The 20,234-nt window shown below is 36.4% G+C and overlaps 1 protein-coding gene across 3 annotated transcripts in view; it reads right to left on the bottom strand.

Annotated features, from left to right (window-relative positions):
- Positions 1-19,724, bottom strand: part of LRP1B (LDL receptor related protein 1B) — a 1,910,203-nt gene extending 1,890,479 nt beyond the window's left edge. For 2 of the 3 annotated variants that reach the window (XM_034954060.3, XM_034954061.3), the window contains exon 1: positions 16,984-19,724. In XM_034954060.3, the coding sequence (XP_034809951.2) occupies positions 16,984-17,176 (193 nt within the window). In that variant the 5' untranslated portion in view covers positions 17,177-19,724. The remainder of the gene's footprint in view (positions 1-16,983) is intronic. The other variant, XM_003822825.6, reaches the window with a different exon arrangement.
- Between the last annotated feature and the right edge of the window lie 510 nt (positions 19,725-20,234).

Here is a 20,234-nt window from a genome sequence, read left to right as displayed (position 1 = left end):
TTAAGCAATACCTCATTAAAACTGGATATATACAAATATCTAAGAAGAATCAGAGTTTTTAGAGAATGAGGTTAGGAGTAACCTTTACAGTTGCCAAAAAAAAAAAAATGTAGCTTCAAAGTTAGGAGAAAGTGGAAATGATCATGTAGAACAAGGTCTCATCAGCCACCGGAAATTTTAAAACAAAAAGAACACAACAATGTTGTGTTCATGGTGAAGCAGCACTAAAAACAAAACTAACTAACTAAATAAATAAATACGTGTGTACATTGAAAAAGTGGAGATCCTAGTCCTTTCAAGAAGATTCTGGACACTTGTTTTTATTCAAAGCAATGCTTGTTCCATTAGCTGGGATTTTACCAGTTAGTTCATTGGGAATTCTGGATCATGGACAGGCACCATCCTTTTCAGTGATAATTACTAGAGCCTCTTATTGTGCTAACTCAACCAGAAATGGTAACTAAGCAGGCCAGATACTCAAACTTCTATATACAGTCCTCCAGCTGTGATCACTGGAAACATCACTAACTGATAACAATGCCCTTTACCAATGAATCCAGACTCAGTATAGGATCTCTTTCTATAGAGCAGTATGAACAGCCACCACCAATTGGTCACGACTGGTCCGAAACATTAAACCCATTCACTATATCTAGCATCTACTTACCTATGCACTCCCTTCTGCAAGCCAAGATATAGAATCCTTATAGACCCATTGTCTTACCTCCCAGTTCTAATCAAATCCTTTGCTATTGTCTTTTATATGACTTGCTTATGCTTCTTTTTAAGTCAACATACCTAACACAGATTTCCCTAAAAAGGATCAATATGCAGTAGCCTGTTTTATAAAACGTATCTATATTTTTCCTCAGAAACTTTGAAAACAGTGGATTTCAAATGCCTTAAGGAGCATCATAAGAAGTAATCATAGTAATTCAGAATTCTAGTCAGCATATAATCAATTATTGCAGTGAATATTAAAATTAAAGTATTGAGCAGTTCTAGTCCAGCAACCCCACTGCAGAGTATATATCTAAAAGAAAAGAAATCAGCATATCAAAGAGATATCTGTGCCACTATTTTTATTGCAGCACTATTCATAATAGCCAAGATATGAAATCAACCTAAGTATCTATCAAGATGAATGGATAAACAAAATGTGGTACATATACATGATGAAATATTATTCGGTCATGCAAAATAATACAATTCTGTCATTTACAGCAACATAGATGGAACTGGAGGGCATTAAACAAAGGGAAATAAGCCAGGCCCAAAAAGGCAAGTATCACATGTTATTACTTATATGTGGGAGTTCATGAAGGTAGAGAGTAGAGCAATAGATACTGAAGCCCGGGAAAGGTGTGCTAGGGTGGGAAATGAAGAGTAGCTGGTTAATGATTACAACATACATTTAGATAGACAGAAAAAGATCTGGTGTTTGATAGCACAATAGGGTGACTATAGTTAATAATTTATTGTACATTTCAAAGTGAAAGATTTGGAATGTTGACAACAAAAAGAAATAATAAATGTTTGAGGTGATAAAAATCCCAATTACCCAGTTTCAATCATTACACATTGTATATTTGTATCAAAATATGACGTGTCCATAAATATGTACAGCTACTATGAATCCATAAAAATTAAAAATAGAAATACATAAGGTAATGAGCAAAATGATTTCTTTTGGAACAGTAACACATATTAAAGGAGGAATTGTTCTTGCAATTGGTTATCACCTTTAAGATAACCTTATGATACTTAAGAGAGTGCATTCAGTTAGAAGTCTGTAAAATTTCAACATCCTATGAAATGCTTTAGAGAAGTGATTGATTCCAGGCTGCAAACAGAGAAAAAAAATACAAGATGAGCTTGGAACATCTGGCAGTGTTAGAAAATAAGAAAGCGCTCAAAAAAGGTTGAAGATATGTCAAAGGGTAGAGGAGGCAAACTGAAAGAGCTCCCAGTGGCCAAAGGTGGAACAATTTGAGTGAGAAAATAAACAGTGATAGTACTAGATTATATCACAAAAAATAAAATATGTGTGAGTCTATACCTATATATATATATTACATATATATAATATATATATTATATATATGTAATATATAATATATATAATATATATATTATATATATGTAATATATAATATATATAATATATATATTATATATATGTAATATATAATATATATTATATATATATGGGGGAAGTGACAGCTCTTCCTTAGAGAAGCATTCCAATTAATAAACGTATAGTAGAAAGAATGCATCTGGGCACAGTAGCTTATACCTGTAATCCCAGCACTTTGGGAGGCCAAGGCGGGTGAATCATTTGAGGTCAGGAGTGTGGGACCAGCCGGACAACATGGTGAAATGTCTATTTCTACTAAAAATACAAAAATTATCTGGGTGCGGTTGCATATGCCTGTAGTCCCAGCTACTCAAGAGCCTGGGAGGAGGAGGTTGGAGTGAGCTGAGACCGCAACACTGAACTCCAGCCTGGGTGACAGAGCGAGAGTCTGTCACAAAAAAAAAAAAAAAAAAAAAAGAATGAGAAAGATATCACCTCACTCAATTGATCAAGATTAACATAACTAATAATAGGGTATATTGTCATGCATTTCCCAAGGGTATACTGAGTAGGGCACATCTCTTTGTGACAAGAATGCATAATTTCCATTTGATCATGAGAAAACATTAGACAAAGCCAAATTGTAGGACAGTTACTAAAGAACTGACCAGCAGTCCTCAAATGAGCCCAGGTTATAAAAGTAAATGAAAGACGGATACTCTCACCAACTGGATGAATCAAAGGATGCATGACAATTTAATGCAGTGAACATTGCATCCTGGATTGGATATTGGGATAGAAGGTCATTAGTGGAAAAAACTGGTAAAATATGAATAAAATCTATACCCTCATTAATAATGTTGTCTTGCCAATGCTACATTTTTGTTTTAATATTGTATTATAGTTATGTATTATGTTAGTATCTGGGGAATTGGTTGAAGGGTATATGGAAACTCTGTATTAGACTTACAAATTTTCCGTAAGTCTAAAATTATATCAAAATATAAAGTTAAAAAAAATACTTCATCAAATAATGAGTTTGGATAAACTAATTCTTATGTGAAACACATGTATGAAGTCTGAAGTCAGAGTGTGGTAATAGAGCACACGGTTGGCCCTTGTTTAGTCACAGCTTCCCAAGGAACAGAAAGATAAAATACAAACCTAAATGTGATCTCATTTGTATCTCAGTATGAGAATTTGTCTACTTATCAGAATCATATCTCTGCTGTCTTCCCTTTGCTGTGTTTTTCTTCTGCTCCCTTTTTTTCTTTTCTTTATTTCCTTCCACATTTCACTAACAATGTGTGTGTGACATTGTAATGTTGTTTCAACCACGTGCTGTTACTTCCCACACGGAATATTTTCCCCCAGGCCCCTGCAGTACTAAGGCTGAAATCTCCGCTTAGCATTTCTTCATTAGTATTAAGAGAGTTTTGTTTCTTAGAGCACTTTCAGAAACATGATCCCATGTTAAGTCACAATTGGGTCTAATATCATTAACCCTCTGCTGGGTCATTAATGATTTTCTCTGCATCCACGTTCTCTCCCCCGATTCTGCTTTACGTTTAGCAAGGGGGAGGAATGCAGGATTCATCCTCGTATTCTTCTTTCCGAACCCACATCCTGCCATAATGGCCCAGTCAAAATATCTAGTCATTATGCTCGGCTCTCTAGGGCCATCTTTTGCCTGCAGTGCACCAAGTAAAAACATGTTTTCACTGTGACCCAGTCCAGCCTTCTATTGATATCGGCAACTCAGGGGTTGCATAGTAAACCACAGGCTGTTAGCCTCAATGTTGAATCCAGCAACTTGCTTTATTGGTTCCCACAATGGATTTTTATTTGTGTGTGTGTGTGTTTGTGTGTGTGTGTGTGTGTGTGTGTGTGAGAGAGAGAGAGAGAGAGAGAGAGAGAGAGAGAGAGAGTCTGTGTATGTGTTTTCTGCTTTATCTTGACAGGCAATATTTAAAACTTAGGATATTTTCCATAAAAATTCAGATTCCCAGCCAGTCTTAAAGGCCTGTAACCCTGGGCCCACATTCACTCAAGGCCAGAGTCTGCTCAAGTTGAATATCAGCTGCCCTTTTGGACAGTGTGGATTTTCTCCAATTTACAAGTCACCCACATCATCTTCTGACCAGCCTGGCTGCTATATGCTTTTGTGTTTGCAAAGCTTGCCCTATATCTTGACTTTTAATCCATAAAGATCAGTCAAATATGTCTGAGTGCCATTGCTTGACATGATGAGCAAAGAAATTTAAGCAGCCTTTTCCTCTGAGTCTAGGAATCTCAGAAGCCACAGTCAACCCTATTTCTCTCTGTGAAACCATAGAAGAAAAGTTGCCAATCATTTTCTTTTGCCTGCAGAACGGAAGAAAAAGGGCAGGATTCCTACTTCGGGTTCCTTTATATGATTTTCTTTTCTTTGCTTTTTAAGGAAATGTTTTTATTCTTATTACAAATTGCACTCAACTCTCACTTACATAGTGACTCTTGGGCTTGGGTTTACAATGTCGTGATGGAGCCATTACTGTTGTATTTTGCATGGAAGAATTTTACTAATCCTCTTTGGCATTCATCTCTAAATCTTGGTAAATTCAAATAGCTTCAGCCTCTGAAAGTTTATTTTTTACTTAAGTGATTTTCACGCTATTGCTAGATTTTTCAGGTGTCTCCCCAGCTTCACAGCTATCTGAATACGCTTTGGTTATTTCCCTTGGCTCTTTAGAGCAGGTTTATGGTCTGTTCCAAGGGGTCAACATTTCCTGCCCAAATGACTTTAACTGTGAGTGTGCAGTCAGTAATTATCATTTTTGTGCTTTACCTAATATATAAATAACTCCCTTATATTCATTTTGAACCTGTTCCCATAGTACTTTCCTTATGAAAGAAAAAAGCCCTTCAGCAGACTTTGGTGTGATATGAGCAGAGTTCCAGTCAGGGGGCATAAATCATACCTCGTATTCACACATATACAAGTAACCCTTCCCCTTTCTGCTGTTTTTATTTACTTAGATTAATTTATTTCCAAATATTTGGCACCCCTCTGCTAAAGTACACAGCAAACAAATTTACAGTGAGTCCCAAATTAAATATTAATGCAAAATCTCCAGCTTCAAATTTCATTTGGTTCAGTCACTGTAAAATTTAATAAAATTTTGGTATGTGTTTCATATTTAACTTATTTCAAGGTATAATGTTGATTTTAGCATTGAAATTGTGGAGCCAAATTATCAAAGAGGGTTTGACAACATGAATGAAAAGTAAACTTAAAGTGACAAATTAGATTTCTACACATGCATCTAGCAAATATCTACCAAACCTGCATGTAAGCTCTTTACACAACAAATAAATTAGTTGAGATCTTTTGCTTCAATATTTTATTTAGGCATTTCTAAAATTTTAAATGCCTGAGCTTTGAATCTCTTTTCATTTTAACCTAATGCATGTTTAGTTTCTCTTCCCTTAAGTCTAAAAACACACCATGCTTGAAAACTAAGAAAGCAGGTTATTTTCTTATACATTACTTATAATGATCATGTAGCATTTCCAAGGTAATTTCTCTGGTTGAAGTAAAGTATATTCTTCCACAATGCTGCAGGTCCAGCAGTATAAATTAAATAGTGTTTAAAAGGGTTGATTACTCCAAGCTGCCTTTTTGGCACTCTGTTTAGATGCTCTTCATAACCTAAAAACAAACTGAGTGAGATATTTTGGGGATTAAGCTGGTACTCTGAAATGCAGATTTGGACATCAACTTATAAACCTAAACTCTCACTTTTTCTCAAAGTAGAGAATAGGAGAGAAAGCACCAAAAGAGAAAACAGAGCAACGAAAAAAATCATAGGAACAAAATCCCAAAACAATCTTCAAATACCTTAGGACTCAGGGTAATTAAATCAGCTTAACAGTAACAATATTTCCTTCAAATAGTGTATTCCTTTCTCTTTTTTTTCATATATTCTCTAGGCTGTGATATTTTTCTTCCCATCAGTTTTATAGTACTTTCCTCCTTTGTCTTTCTTTGCCTCTCACTCTCTCTTTCCTTTTTAGCTTCAACAAGGACTAAATAGACCCCAAACCGTTTGATCCATATCCACAAGCAAGCTTTCCTTGACAATCCAAAGTTGTACAATTGCTAGTGTTTTTATTTTCTAGTTTTGGTTTTAATAGGGTGGTTATTTCTGCCTCCGAGTCTACAAACCACACTGAGACTGGTACATGTTAGCATGTCAGGCACTACAATGTTTATTCAATGAATGTGTAGATACATAAGAATAATCCAAGGGCTCTAATTGTCCAACAGGTAATAATCATATATCATAAACTCTTACCTGGTAGGTTCTCCTAACCTGGCAGATCCTCACCACTCACTTCTTTACTACAGGTTTTTTTGTTTGTTTGTTTTTTGAGACAGAGTCTCACTTAGTTGCTCAGGTTGGAGTGCTGTGGCACAATCTCTGCTCACTGCAACCTCTGCTTACCAGGCTTAAGTGATTCTCCTGCCTCAGCCTCCTGAGTAGCTGGAACTACAGGCACATGCAACTATGCCTGGCTAATTTTTGTATTTTTTGTAGAGACGGGGTTTCACCATGTTGGCCAGGTTGGTCTCAAACTCCTGCCTTTAGGTGATCTGCCCACCTCAGACTCCCAAAGTGGTGGGATTACAGGCATGAGCCACCGTGCCCGGCCTTTACTACAGTTTTCTTGGAATTTCCAGGGAGGGTGATGAATACAGCCAATAATAGCTTTGTTACAATTTCTTCCCTTTTTCCTAATTAAATATTCATCAGCAGGAACTTGAGTGTCAGTACAAACTCTTCTCAATCATGTCAAGAATTCAGGGACAATTGAAAAGGAGCTCTTTCTTTAAAACACTGCAAATTTCTTCAACAAACAAACCCAAATGAGTCTTCATAGGCCAATGCCTGTTTCTTTTGCTATTATGCTGGTTTATGTTGATAGAAATAACAGCAAAATTATTGCTTCCATACTTGCCAATGCTTAAAACATTGCTAAGTGTATCATTTTAACTAATTCCCTAAAGAATACTGTGAGTCAGACTCAATTAATTCCATTTTACAGACATGGCATAGGTAAACACAGGGTGTTAGGAAATATGGTATTAATAATTCTGAAATATAAAAGAAAAGGCAATAAGAAAGTAAACAATATTGCAGGGCCCACATATGACCACCATGTGACTTTTATTGTGAACCATGTTTTACACAAATCAATAAAAGGCACTGCAAAATGGAATGTACCCATTTAAAATAGTCTGAAATAATTTATTATCTGATTAGAATATTAACCCTTTCCTCCAAAGATTATCTTTTGCAGCTTTATTTCACGCCTATCCTCCCTAATACATAGAATGGTGCTGCATTCATTCTTACAGAAAATCTTTCTAAACTAAAAATGCAAATCTCTGTTGTAGCTTGTCGTTATTGCCACTACTACTCCCTCATTCAAGCCATCAACATCTTTTCCAGGATGAATTTGATAATCCCTGAACTGGATTCATCACTTCCCTTCTTGTCCTTCTTTTCAGACCAAGCATGATCTCTTTAAAAAGTAAGTTGCATCATTTTCACCTCTGATTAGACAGCCAATAGCTGCTCAAAATCAGAACCAAACTCAAATGCCTCACTTTGATCTGCATGACCCTACCTGACCTAATTTGACTTCACTGTAAATATGGCTTTCTCTACTTCTGTTCTCTCCCAAACACACACAGTTTATTTCAGACAAAGTGACCTGCTTTCTTTAAAATACCAAAATCACAACTTCCTCTCAAGGGTTGCATAGAAAATTCCTCCCTCTAGATGACTCAGAGCTTGTCCCCTCTAGTCACTTAGTTTTACCAAATATGTCACTTACTCAACAAGGCCTTCTGCGATTATAACTACGACTCCCAATTGCATTGTCCTCAGTCACATTACATTATTTTTCTTTCTTTTTAGCAAGGATGTTATTTATTTATTTGTTTGCTGTTTCTGTCTCCTCTTGCACTAAAGCCCTATCAGCCCAGTTACATTGTCTACCTTGTTCACTTGCTTCATTCCAACCATGTAAAATAGTGATTACCACTTATTTGCTCATCTTTGGCAAATGAGTGAATAAACACATGAATGATCACCAACTATATGAGTTGCTTCAAGGATCATGTGATTCAGCAGGAAAAAAACGTGAATGAAAAGCGAAGGTATGCTGAAAATGTAAAGAGCTTCTTGCTATTAGTAACTTATATTAAGCAAATAATATAATTAATAAAATAATAGGTATTTATATAATACAATACATGATACGATGTGTTTTCACAGACATTACACTCTGTGCACTCACAGAACGTTAGGGTCATAGCTATGTTTATCTTCTCAGAATGGGTCGGAGCAATTTTCTGTAAAACTCTGGTGGTGTTTTCACAGACACCCAGATGAAAATACACACAAGGTAAAACCCTCATGCCCTTCATTACTTTATGTTCTCCTAGCAATGAGAATAGCAAAGGAAGTCAAAATGTGCTAAGATGTTGGTTCTTTCACTGTCAAGATTAATTTCTAAATATTTGACAAGATCACTAGCAAGTGAAAATAGGAAGAAAACGTGCTAGGAGAAGGAACTGTAGAATTGAGTGTAATACAACAACAGACAAAGGAGAAGGTTTAAGTTCTGAATATCAATATATTTAGTATATCTAAATTCAACATTTAGATTTAGATATTCTAAATGTTAATCATGTTGGATAGTCATCAAATTTTCTTGCAAATAAGATTAGTGTGCTGTTGTATTACAGGACATCAATATAGTGCTCCTGAACTGCTAGTCTTTGTGTTAGAAATGACGTCAATACAAGGGCGCTCAGCAAGAGTGCCTGAATTCTGAGTTAGTAATTCCATCTACAAATCTGATGTAGTTATTATGCTTAATGAAAATCTCAAAAATATGGATGCCCAGTGGGCACAATCTGTAGTGCTTTCACCTGATGAGGCAAGAATCTCACTCACGAGGTGGTGTCATTATCACTGTACTTCCAGATCTTAGTCATGAAAAAAATGCCTTAAAAGTTAATAGAGTTGGATAAAGTGGAATATTTCCATAAAGCACACTTGCTATTCTAACATTTTTGTCCCAATAAAAATATACCATTAAAAGCTTTGGAAATGCACAAAATGTCTTAGATAATCTAAAAACTGAATCATCTTTAAATCTCTATAATATCTATTTTAGCAAAAGTTTAAGGTTCTAATTAGCTCAGCCACTTGATCTGAGCAGTAGTGGACAGAAGCTTCAATAAATTCTGACTATCAAAGTTCTCTTTCTTGGCATTGTTTTTCTTCCTTTCCTTACACATCCTAGTTTCAAAAGAAAACAGATGATTCTAAACACATTTCGGTTATCAGCATTACACCTACAGCTTTTCTTTCTCACAAATATCTTAAGATATGCTAGGAACACACAAAGCAACCATAACTAAGTTTCATTTCTCCCCAAAACTCATTGTTAGTTATCTTTTCTCATTTTAAGAAGAAAGGGCTAAGATGACAAATCGTCATTAAAGAAAAACTCAGCGGTAGAAAAATTCTTAAGGAATTATATATTCGTATTTCTAAAGTTAAGCAGTCTTGGAAGTCTTGAAGGATGTCAATGCAATGCGGAAAAGTTAGGAAGGGATGTCCTATTGATTGCAAGAATAAAACAAGAGACGATAGGTGGTACCTTGATCTTACCTAAAGAAGAAACATATTCTTTTGACTAAAATGAGGTCATGTTTCAACAATACCTGTCTTTGGTCTGAAGGCTAAGCCAGTCAGGACAATGAGGTGTATGCAACTAAGGAAGAGATGTCTGACTGTTAATAAGAATGTATTGTGAGATGAAATGTAATGTCGGTATCTTAGCAAGGCAACATGATCTATCTTCTTCAAGAAGTTTTTTTTTTGTTGTTGTTATTTTTCTCTTAACAAAGTTGGAAGAAATTGTATATGAAAAGGTACTTTCTCAACTTCTGTAAAGGATATAGTTATAATATTATTCATGTTTAAATGGAAACTTTTAAATACACAAGCTTATATCTGAGAAACTTTTATATATGAGCTTATATTTGAGAAAAATAAGATTAAACAAATGAATCTGTGGTACAAATGTATTAATCAAAATTAATTTTCTTTCTTTTCTAAAGGTAAAGACACCTTTGAAAAGCGTTATGTATTTACAACTATTCTGCAATATTTAAGAAGAAATCCCAAATGTAGACAATACATCATTATTAAACAAATATGAGTAGAGTTATTGAACAATAGAAAAACATGATTTTTTTAATTTTAATTTTAGATCTGGGGGTACATGTGAAGGTTTGTTTCATAGGTAAACATGTGTAACAAGGGTTTGTTGATCATATTATCTTACCACCCAGGTGTTAAGCCCAGTGCCCAATAGTTATCCTTTCTGCTCCTCTTCTTCCTCTCACCCTCCCCCTTGAGTAGACCCCAATCATGTTGAGACATGATTATTTCCAAAATGAGCATTACTCTTTTCCACTAAGGATACTTACAAATTTGAAGTAATAGGGAATAAGATCAACAAGTGGGTATACTCATTTATTTATTCATGCCATTGCATTTTTAAAAATCATAATTAGGTACCTAATTGTAGACTAAAACTAAGTTAATGTGACTGCATATGAAAATTATTATAGTCATATTTAAAAGAGCATTTAATCCTGTTGTCCAATTTATGAATGATTTCCACTATATATATTCTTTATTGAGAGAAAATCTTTGAAATCACATTTTGGAATGTATTTAAGTTTTTTTAATGTTTCACAAAATGGAGAAATACAAATTCAGTTAAAAAGTAAAGACAAAAAGAAAAATAATAAATTTCCACTTTCAATATAGTTAATTCTCTTTGAGTACAAATGAATTCAGAATACTTATTTATTTTCTAATAGTGTTTTAAACTTGTATAATACCCCATTATATAAATATGTAGTTACTACCAAAAATATTTCATTTGCCTAGTATGAGAGACACAACAGCAAAAGCACATATGATTTGCTCTGCAAACTAGAAATATGTTGCATAATTCTTTCAGGGAAATATGTTGTTGTTATTGTTTCTTCATAGAATCTCAATTTAGGCTTTTCCTGCAAGACCAGTCTTACTTTTTTTTTTTACAGGATGTATGGCTATTATTTAATAGTTTTGATTTCCATTTAGTTACTAGTCAGTTTCATCAATTAGTTTAGTCAGGGAGCTCAGTCAAAATATGTGGGCTTGTATAGAGATAGCCTAAATCGAAAGGATGGAGAGAAAGAGAGATGGAGAGAGTGAGACTGACTCTACATTTTAATATCACTCAATTTAGAACAGAGCAATACATAATACATATTTTCTAACTTGGCCTTGTAATTATGCCAGGGGAAAAAGGGAGGCCATCTGATCATTTATGAAGAGGAAAATATAGATTTGAAATTGTGAGGGCAGATTATAGAAGACAAACAGAAAAAAAAACAGCATATACGTTTTGAAGATGTAAGCTTACTTGTTGTGCTGAATGGCAGAATCTCCTGAATCCTTCATTCTCCTTTCTCTAAAATAGAGGGTTCATATGTACTTGGTGAGATTGACATGTTATTCAAATGAGAGAGGACTGAAGAGCCAGAACAGAGATTCAATACTATTGCAAGTATAATACTTTTCAAAATTGAGTGAGTGACATAAAGACACTCATTCTGTGCCAGTGGAACTCACATATGGAAATTAGTCCAAAAACCAACTTTTAAAAACTCAAATTATTTTTAGAGATATTTTCATTTTTTATCTTATTTACTGTTTAAATAATATTTTATCCCAAAAAACTAATAAGTTTTAAAAATCTCCGTCCAAAATAAAATAACTGGAGAATGTTCCCAAGGCCTATAGACTATACAATTTGTGATTGCTGTGTTGCAATTTCATTTCTATGTCTCTAGACAGTGGTTTGTGACACAGGTTAAATTTGGGAATAGCTATCCATGTGAAAATGTATAGCAACTCCACAGAAGAAAATAAAAAGCATCCCTTGACATTTTTCTGTTTGATTAGCTAATTTTCCCTACTCTCTCCCCTCCTCTGCCAAAACCAAAAGAAAAACCTTCTTATTTGACCTTTCTATGCATCAAGATAGTTTTGGTCATTATTCTTGGATTATATAGGGGAAGCCAGGTTTCTTGAAGAAATTTAAGAAAAGTTTTAAAACTATCTAAGGTAGACATAGATATTTTCTCATAGGAGTTTGGCTGAGCATATATTCTGATTAATTCATAATGGAACTCAATCTTTGGCTTTATTTTCTTTAGCATTCTGCTACTAAATGTATTGCTTCAAATTATAAGCATTAGGTATACCATAATTATATTCATTTCAAAAGCAGATAATTTTGACACGTGTTTCTGCCACACAGTCAGATTCTGTTAAAACAAAATACTTGTTATATCGAAATGTATTAGAATATTATATGCTATGAGTCAAAAAATAATTTAAAATTTTTTTCATTTCACTTTTTTTTTTGTCCAGATAAATAGACATGTTTATCTGGAGTTTTCAAAAGCAAAAGTTTCATTCATAAAAACCATCACCAATTTTCAAGCCAGAGTGGTATTTTTAATGGCGTTTGTGCCAAGGAAAGCCATTTTAAAGCAGATATACAGACACACATAAACACACACAGAGAGAGATTAAAAACGGGGTTGGGGGCAATTGTATAGTTGGGTTCCACTTACTACTAACTTAGTTTGACGAATGATATCATGTTGGCACAGGCATGTTTAACTTTTAGGATTAATTCTACTTTCTTTGAATGCATCTATCTAGAATGAAGACAAGTGTTTCCTTTGTACAAGAATTGTTTTGACAGACAGCCACAGAAGATAGAGAAATCTATCAGTATGTTTGATTGGTACTTTTTACTACGCAGAATTCCTATAACCAGGAAAATGCTGAAGGAAAGGGAGGGAGAGTTGCACATTTCACATTAAGATACAAAAATTAATGGCAGAAACATAAAAAACTGGATCCATATATAGAATGGAGAGAAGACATAAAGTTCCCTCAACATCATAATCCTTGTAGAAGACCAAGTCCTGTTCAGTTCAGGTGACTTTAAATGGAGCTGATTTTTATGATATCCCCTGGGCTGAGAAAAGAAATTGACAAGGTAACTGGCAAGAAACTAATGTCCTGGATCCAATAGATTTGCAAACTAAGTATTTCTGCATACCTCCACCTTGAAAAACAAGCAGCATTTAGAAAGTGTCATCTAAGTCCTAAGAATACATTAACCATATCACTCATCTAGCACCCTTTCTAAGAAAATTTCCTTTACCTTCACTTACATTTTTAAAAAATCACTTCCATATTTGTAATTCTAGCACAGTTAATATTTAATTTTTCTGCAATATTCTCATGTCTCTCTCCATTCTTAGAGGTCTAATTATATTCAGATTCACACTGGTGGCACTTTCCTTAAATTATTTTTATACTGTAAATATTTTCATATAATGTTTTTAATAACGAGATAAAAACATTTTAAGAAATTATTTTGTCTAAAGATATTTTAACCTATTCAAGAAATACTGATTCAGATTCTGATGTATGGCAGAATCCATCCATCCGTCCATCCATCCATCCATCCATCCATTCATCTTTTTCCTAAATTTATCTTCAGCTTTCTCTTAACTCCATTTTTCCTCCTGAATTCTGTTTTCTGCAATTCACATTCTTTCTTATTGTTTTAGCACATTTAAATTCTTTCTTTACCTTTTCCATTTTCTCTTTTCTCTCTCACTCAGTTTAAATTTGAGCTTGAGAAGAGAGAAAGAGAACAAATTCAAAGATTAGCAACCTCTTCAAAACAAAACTTTAATGTTATTTGTGGCATATGAAGAGACATAAATCGCAGTTCATTCTTCTTTGAGGGGAGATTAAAATTTTGATATACATTTAATTGCCATTGTTCGATGGTTTTCTATACAGATACCTTAAAATAACTATAACAGCATGAACTTTAATTATTTGGAAATGTGTCTCCACATTGTATCATACTCGAGAATTTAACAGAGACTAGCATTAGGCCTCTCAATCCCTTTTCTTTTCAGAAAATTTGACACTTTAAGATATACTTCCTTTTAAGTTTTAATCCTTATCAAGCAATACTTTGATATGATATGACATTGTTATATGACAAATTAGTTGATTCTAAGTGAATCTGATTTATCTTCCAATTTTGGCTGTTAAGAGTTACAAAGATGTTTCCTTTTTAAGATGTGATAGAATGTAATAAAAACTTACATGTACATTAGTTTAGCTCTATATAGAATCAATATAAACTAATAAAATAAACAATAAGGAATTAAAAGACAAGTGCACGTATATGGTTTGAACATAAACATACGAGTTAGTTTCAAGCCTTTTTCTATTTAATACAATGTTTGAACTTATGAATGTATAAAGGAAAAACACAGCTAGAAGGTAATACAAACACTTCCGATATAGTTCATACAGTTTGAGAAGCTACCTATTACACAATAAGTACACGTAGAACCTAAATGTGAATTCTCATTTTTTGTCAAGCAGTTAGCTCTTGCACTACAAAACGCATCTGTATAATTCACATGCCTGTTCTGTTATTCAAGGACGATTGACATAAGCCTGTGCAGAAAGTTACATCTCATTAACCTCTTTCTTGAGTTTATATTCCCATATCTTCTGTTTCAGCATATTAGTGAGGGAAGCTTGTCATAATGCAGTAACACTTTCTTTCTTAACTTTCAACAAGATTTCTCTCTTTAAAATTCCTTTTTCCAAATGGGGCCCATCCTTTTCACTTTTGGTAACTGTGAGAATTTTAGCTCTTTGCTAACAGTTTTGAAAGTGTGTTAAATATATAATAGTGGCAAAGTGCTGGTCTACAATTATTTTTACTTGTGCTATCTGATATACTACTTCATGTGGACGTGGTGATACAACACGACATTATTTCATTTTTTAGAAAAAAACTAGCAATCGTTTACCATGTGCTCTGCTTCTATCTTAGATGTTCCTCTCCCTCATGAAACTAAATTGGCACCAAATATAATCCTCTTAGTTATTTAATATTCTATCTCAGAAGAAAGTTGTGGGGTCTGTATTTTTTATGTTCTATATAAAATTCTCTTCAGATATTTACTCCAATCATGGTAGCAGTAGTTCTATCCTCATAAATGTATACAAAAGCATTGAGAACTCAGCTTTAGATGAAGTCAAATTTCTGGAGATTGGAGACTCAATCAGGAAGAGCCCAATAGCAGTAGTCTGCCAGTACCATTATATTTTGCTAGCACACTGGGCTGAAAATCTCCATTCTGTTCATCTGCTCTGGTCCAACTTCAAACATTTTTCCTAAGAAAGGTTGAGAGCTGATTGTTCCAGATCAAAGACATCATCATTTCAAGGCGAGCTATGTGCTTCCATTTCATCAGTATAGTTTCCAACCATGCCACACCAACTTCAAGGCAAGTTGAGCAAGTTCAGAAGCTACGGTTAGGTGGCAATGATATGCTTAAAAGATTATCACCAGTAAGTGTCAGATTTCCTAAAGGAACTCAGATTAGTCCCACCACTGGTAGAGGAAATAACACGTGTGGGTATGTTATAAAGGCTAGAATCTGGCTGCCAACAGCAGGTTGAATAGAAACACTGCAGTTCATTCCCCTGTTCTTTCCTATAATGAAGCAATATTTTTTGTCAATTCATAATCTGCTTCATGTAAATACAATAACTAAATCTCCCAATGCAACATTCTGCCTATTTGCTTGGCATTGGGATCTGGGTTTCTTTCTCTCTCTCTCTCTCTCTCTCTCTCTCTTATTTAAACTAAAAAGCTGAACTATACCAGTCAATATAAGCTCATTTTCTGATTTAAAAAAAATCTATGATACTTCTGATTTTACTTTAACCAGTTAACCATTCCAAGGCCAGGGCCAGTGCCCCAAATATTCATCTAGTATTTTCCTCCCTTTTTCACCAGTGCATCTGTTGTCAAAGATTATTAAACTCGCACAGGGATTCTTGATTTTCCAGATGAAAAGTTTATAGAATCCCGGCTTTTTCTAATTCCTACCTCCTTTCTCCTCTGCTCCCCATATCCATTCCCTTCTAAACTTCTACCATTCACCAGCTGCTTGGAGAAAAAGGAAAAGCAAAGCGCCAGACTGGAGAGAGGCACTCCAGGGGTGGGTTAGCCCCTCAGAGCACCTGGGCTGTGTCACAGACCCTCATAATCGAAAAGTCAAGTTCAAGCAGGTGCGTGCGCCCGGAATCGTCCTAAAAGCCTCTCTGCTGATGACAGGACTCTGACCCCAGTCTGCCCCCAGGAAGGGGCTATAGAAACGAAAGGGGCTTGAATCGGCGCTTTCGCCGCTCCACGGACCTCGAATGCAGCAGGTAAGGAAGTTAACCTGGGAGCTAAGTTGAGAGCGGACACGCTTAACGCGGAGAACCTGGAGCTCGCAAAAGCTCGCAGTTGAGGGCCATCGCGGAGGGAAGTCTTTCGGAAATGCGAATTCTCATTCCAACATCTGCAGCGCTTAGGATGCGCGGACAGAAGCGCACAGCCAAGTGCACACACTCCCGGAGGGGACAAAATGGGGACCGGGAAACGGCCAAAGGGAAAAGCTGTGGGGGTGCCGAGGATTCAGGCACTTGGTTCAGAAATCCCGCACCGCACCTCTCACCCCCGCACAGGGCCAGCGCACGGTGGTCACCCGGTCCCGGGGAGCGGAGCTGCAAGGACTTAAGTTTCACACTCACTTATCTGCAAGCATCGCCCAGCAGGAAAGCCAAGGAAGTCAGGGGAGGGGAGCGGGGAGGTGTTCTCCTTACCTCGGTCGGCTCCCACGGTCAGCACCCTGGCGATCGGCAATAATCCCGAGAGAGTGAGTAAGGCGAGGAGAAACTCGGACATTGTGGTCGCCCGGTAAGGAAGCCTGCGCTGGAGACTGCTCGGCGGCACCTTCGGCCCGGCGGCGGCGGCGGCGGCAGCGGCCGCTTGGAGCCCGGAATCGAGCGGCGTCATTTACAAATGTCACTGGAAATTCTTCAGCTCAATGAGTCCAGCCAGTCAGCCTTCTCCTGCCTGGAGCAGGATGTGGAAGGTGGAGGGATGCGCGCGTGCGGGAGAGAGGAGGCAGAGCGTGTGTGAGCGCGAGCGAGCCGCCCGTGTGTCTTGACTTTTCAATGCAGGGTACGTCTGATCTTACATCACGCAAGAGGGGCAGTGAGAGATGCCAGCGGATGGGAATTCACTGATTAATCACCGAATCCACCACACACCCCTTCGTCGTCCACATAAATCACATCTATTACTTAATAAGAGGCATTTAACACAACAGGAAAATACCACCGCGAACGGAGAGCGCCACAAATCACAATTATTTTAATCCCCTTGAAGGGAAAGTAACTCGAAGCTGGTTCTGTGGGGATTTGGGTCTTTGGAGAGGGAGAGACTTCTGCATTGGGCTGAGCCAGCCAGGCGCCTACAATGCTCCGCAGTTCACAGCCAGCTGAGAACCCTCAACCGAGCACAGGGCTGCTTCTGCAGGCAAAACAAAGCTTCTCCCTTCGTTCCTCGGAAGCTTCCTTCCCGGGAAGGAAGGATAAGCCAAGGAACAGAGCTTCTCTTAGGGAAATGGTTTCCTCGGCTCTACACAGAATCCCAGTACTTCCTGAATTGCACTTTTAACTTTTATGCTGAGCAGCACCTGGGGACAAAGAGGCAAAATTTAGTGACTCAGCAGAAACAAAAAGCAAAACAACCCCCAAAGTCATTAACCGTTGCGTAAGAAGGGAAGGTTAATGGAAAAGGCTATTGAGGTCCCCAGGCAGGGAACAATAAAGCAACGAATTGGCAGCGTTTTTCTCTGGGGTTCTGTCTTTAAAAGGGTACTTCGAGCCATTTTAAACAGGCTTTGAGGGTTTTGTTGTTGTTTTTGTTTTGTGTTTTGTTTTGTTTTCCTTTTCCATATACTACAGGGGCGGTGTAAGAACTTTCCCGAGCCATCGGAGGCATCAACGGGAATCATTGGAATAATAATATTAGTAAAGTTGTTTTTATGACCACTTAAGTTTACAACATGATCATCCCAGTCCCTAAAATTTTAGTTTGCCATTACAAAGTGGCTACGGAATTAAAACTCAGAAATCTTAATAGTTGAAGACTTACTTTCTTCCTTGTAACATCAGGAATTCTCTTCTAAGAACAAGAGTTGAAAAGGTTTTATATTTAATATTTTGAAACTGGACATGAGTGGAGAGGAAAACTATGAGAAGGGAACAGAACTAAAGAAGAGAACGATTGAAAAGTGAAGGAAGATGCTTTAAAAGCTTTATTTACTTTGCTGTTTGAGACTTATAAGTGAATGCCAGCATTACTATCTACCTATTTATGAGAGTAAAATTATCCAGAAATATCTTTAGATGCTCCTTTGAAGCCATTAAAAACTAGACTAGATGAAAGAACACAGAGATGACTTTGCAGAACATTGTCAATAATCTGTGGATTTCACCTTTTTATTCTTACTCTGTGATTATAAATGTATTTTATGTCACTTTTTCCATGTTTTAAATTATAAAGTTTACTTTCCCTTGAAAATACAATCATTTTGTGTTTAAAATATGACTCCTACATTCAAAAGTGTATGCTTAATTTTTTTTGTTTTTTTTGGTTTTTTTTGAGACCGAGTCTCTCTCTGTTGCCCAGGCTGGATTGCAGTGGCGCAATCTCGGCTCACTGCAAGCTCCGCCTCCCGGGTTCACGCCATTCTCCTGCCTCAGCCTCCGGAGTAGCTGGGACTACAGGCGCCCATCACCACGCCCGGCTAATTTTTTTGTACTTTTAGTAGAGCAGTGTATGCTTCTTTTCTTCTAAAGTTGTTACATGTCTAATTTCTCCTAGATGTTTTTATTATTTCATAATATAGTGTACAATATAGAATAAAAAGATTTTTTTACATATTTTACTTCATACTGAAAATTCACAAACTTTGAAATGAGTGGCAGAGTTTAAAGAATATGTGTGTGTGTGCGTGTGTGTGTGTGTGTGTGTGAGAGAGAGAGACAGAGAGAGATTTGAATGATGTGCCAAGTAATAAATGTTTCTTTCTCGAGGGTCCACAGACCTCTGTATTGTATGAGAAACTTATTCACTGGGACAACGTAGCAGGTGTCTTTCTTACATGATCCCATTCAGTCAACTGGAAGGTCAGCTATTAGGAGATCTGTATACACTTAACTCTTGGCAAGAAAATGAGGAGTGCTTACAAACCATACTAAGGACATCCAGATTCTTCCTCTTCTGAAAGATTACCACCAATCGCCCTCCACTTCACTGCAAGGTAAAGGAAAGCAGCCAGGAACAGTATGACCCACCAAAGACTTTTACCACATACTAAAGTGCCCCAATGCTATGATTAAAAATCACTAACTCATTCACTTCTGTAGTACGTGCAGCAGCCCTAGATTCCATGGTCAGCTTGGAAAAGGGAAAAGCTAGGAAAGATCATAAGAGTAGCAAATACTCAGGAGATTTTGTATTCTAAATATACTACATTCCAAATACGTAGAGCCTCCTAATAGCCTGTTAAATGAATTAGCCAGAGTAAAAACCATATGATCTTTTTAGATCATCTGGTTGACTTTTTTATTTCATTGAGTGGGAAAAAATCAAAAATGCATTGTCTGCACATTGTGACCAGAATAATAAAGCAAAATAGAATTCTTAAGTAATCACCAATTAAGTCAGTAATCATGAATGACATAGGACTCAAAAAAGTTACTATAAAATAGTGATAGTAAATATGGAAGATTAGTTACTAAAGTATAGGCTGGAGCACCAATAAAAGGTAACATGTTAAGCCTAATTCCACTGTGAATTAATCTTAATGAAGTATTATCTATAAAATAAAATTTGCAGCTTTAGGCTGGACACAGTGGCTCACGCCTGTAATCCCAACACTTTGGGAAGATGAGGTGGGAGGATCACGAGGTCAGGAGATTGAGACCAATCCTGGCCAACATGGCGAAGCCCCGTCTCTACTAAAAATACAAATATTAGCCGGTGTAGTGGCATGCACTGG

The sequence above is a fragment of the Pan paniscus genome, chromosome 13 (assembly GCF_029289425.2).
Source record: "Pan paniscus chromosome 13, NHGRI_mPanPan1-v2.0_pri, whole genome shotgun sequence".
In the NCBI taxonomy this organism is placed as follows: Eukaryota; Metazoa; Chordata; class Mammalia; order Primates; family Hominidae; genus Pan; species Pan paniscus.
The sequence above is the reverse complement of the archived record's forward strand: the minus strand, read 5'-3'. Positions and strand labels throughout refer to the sequence as shown.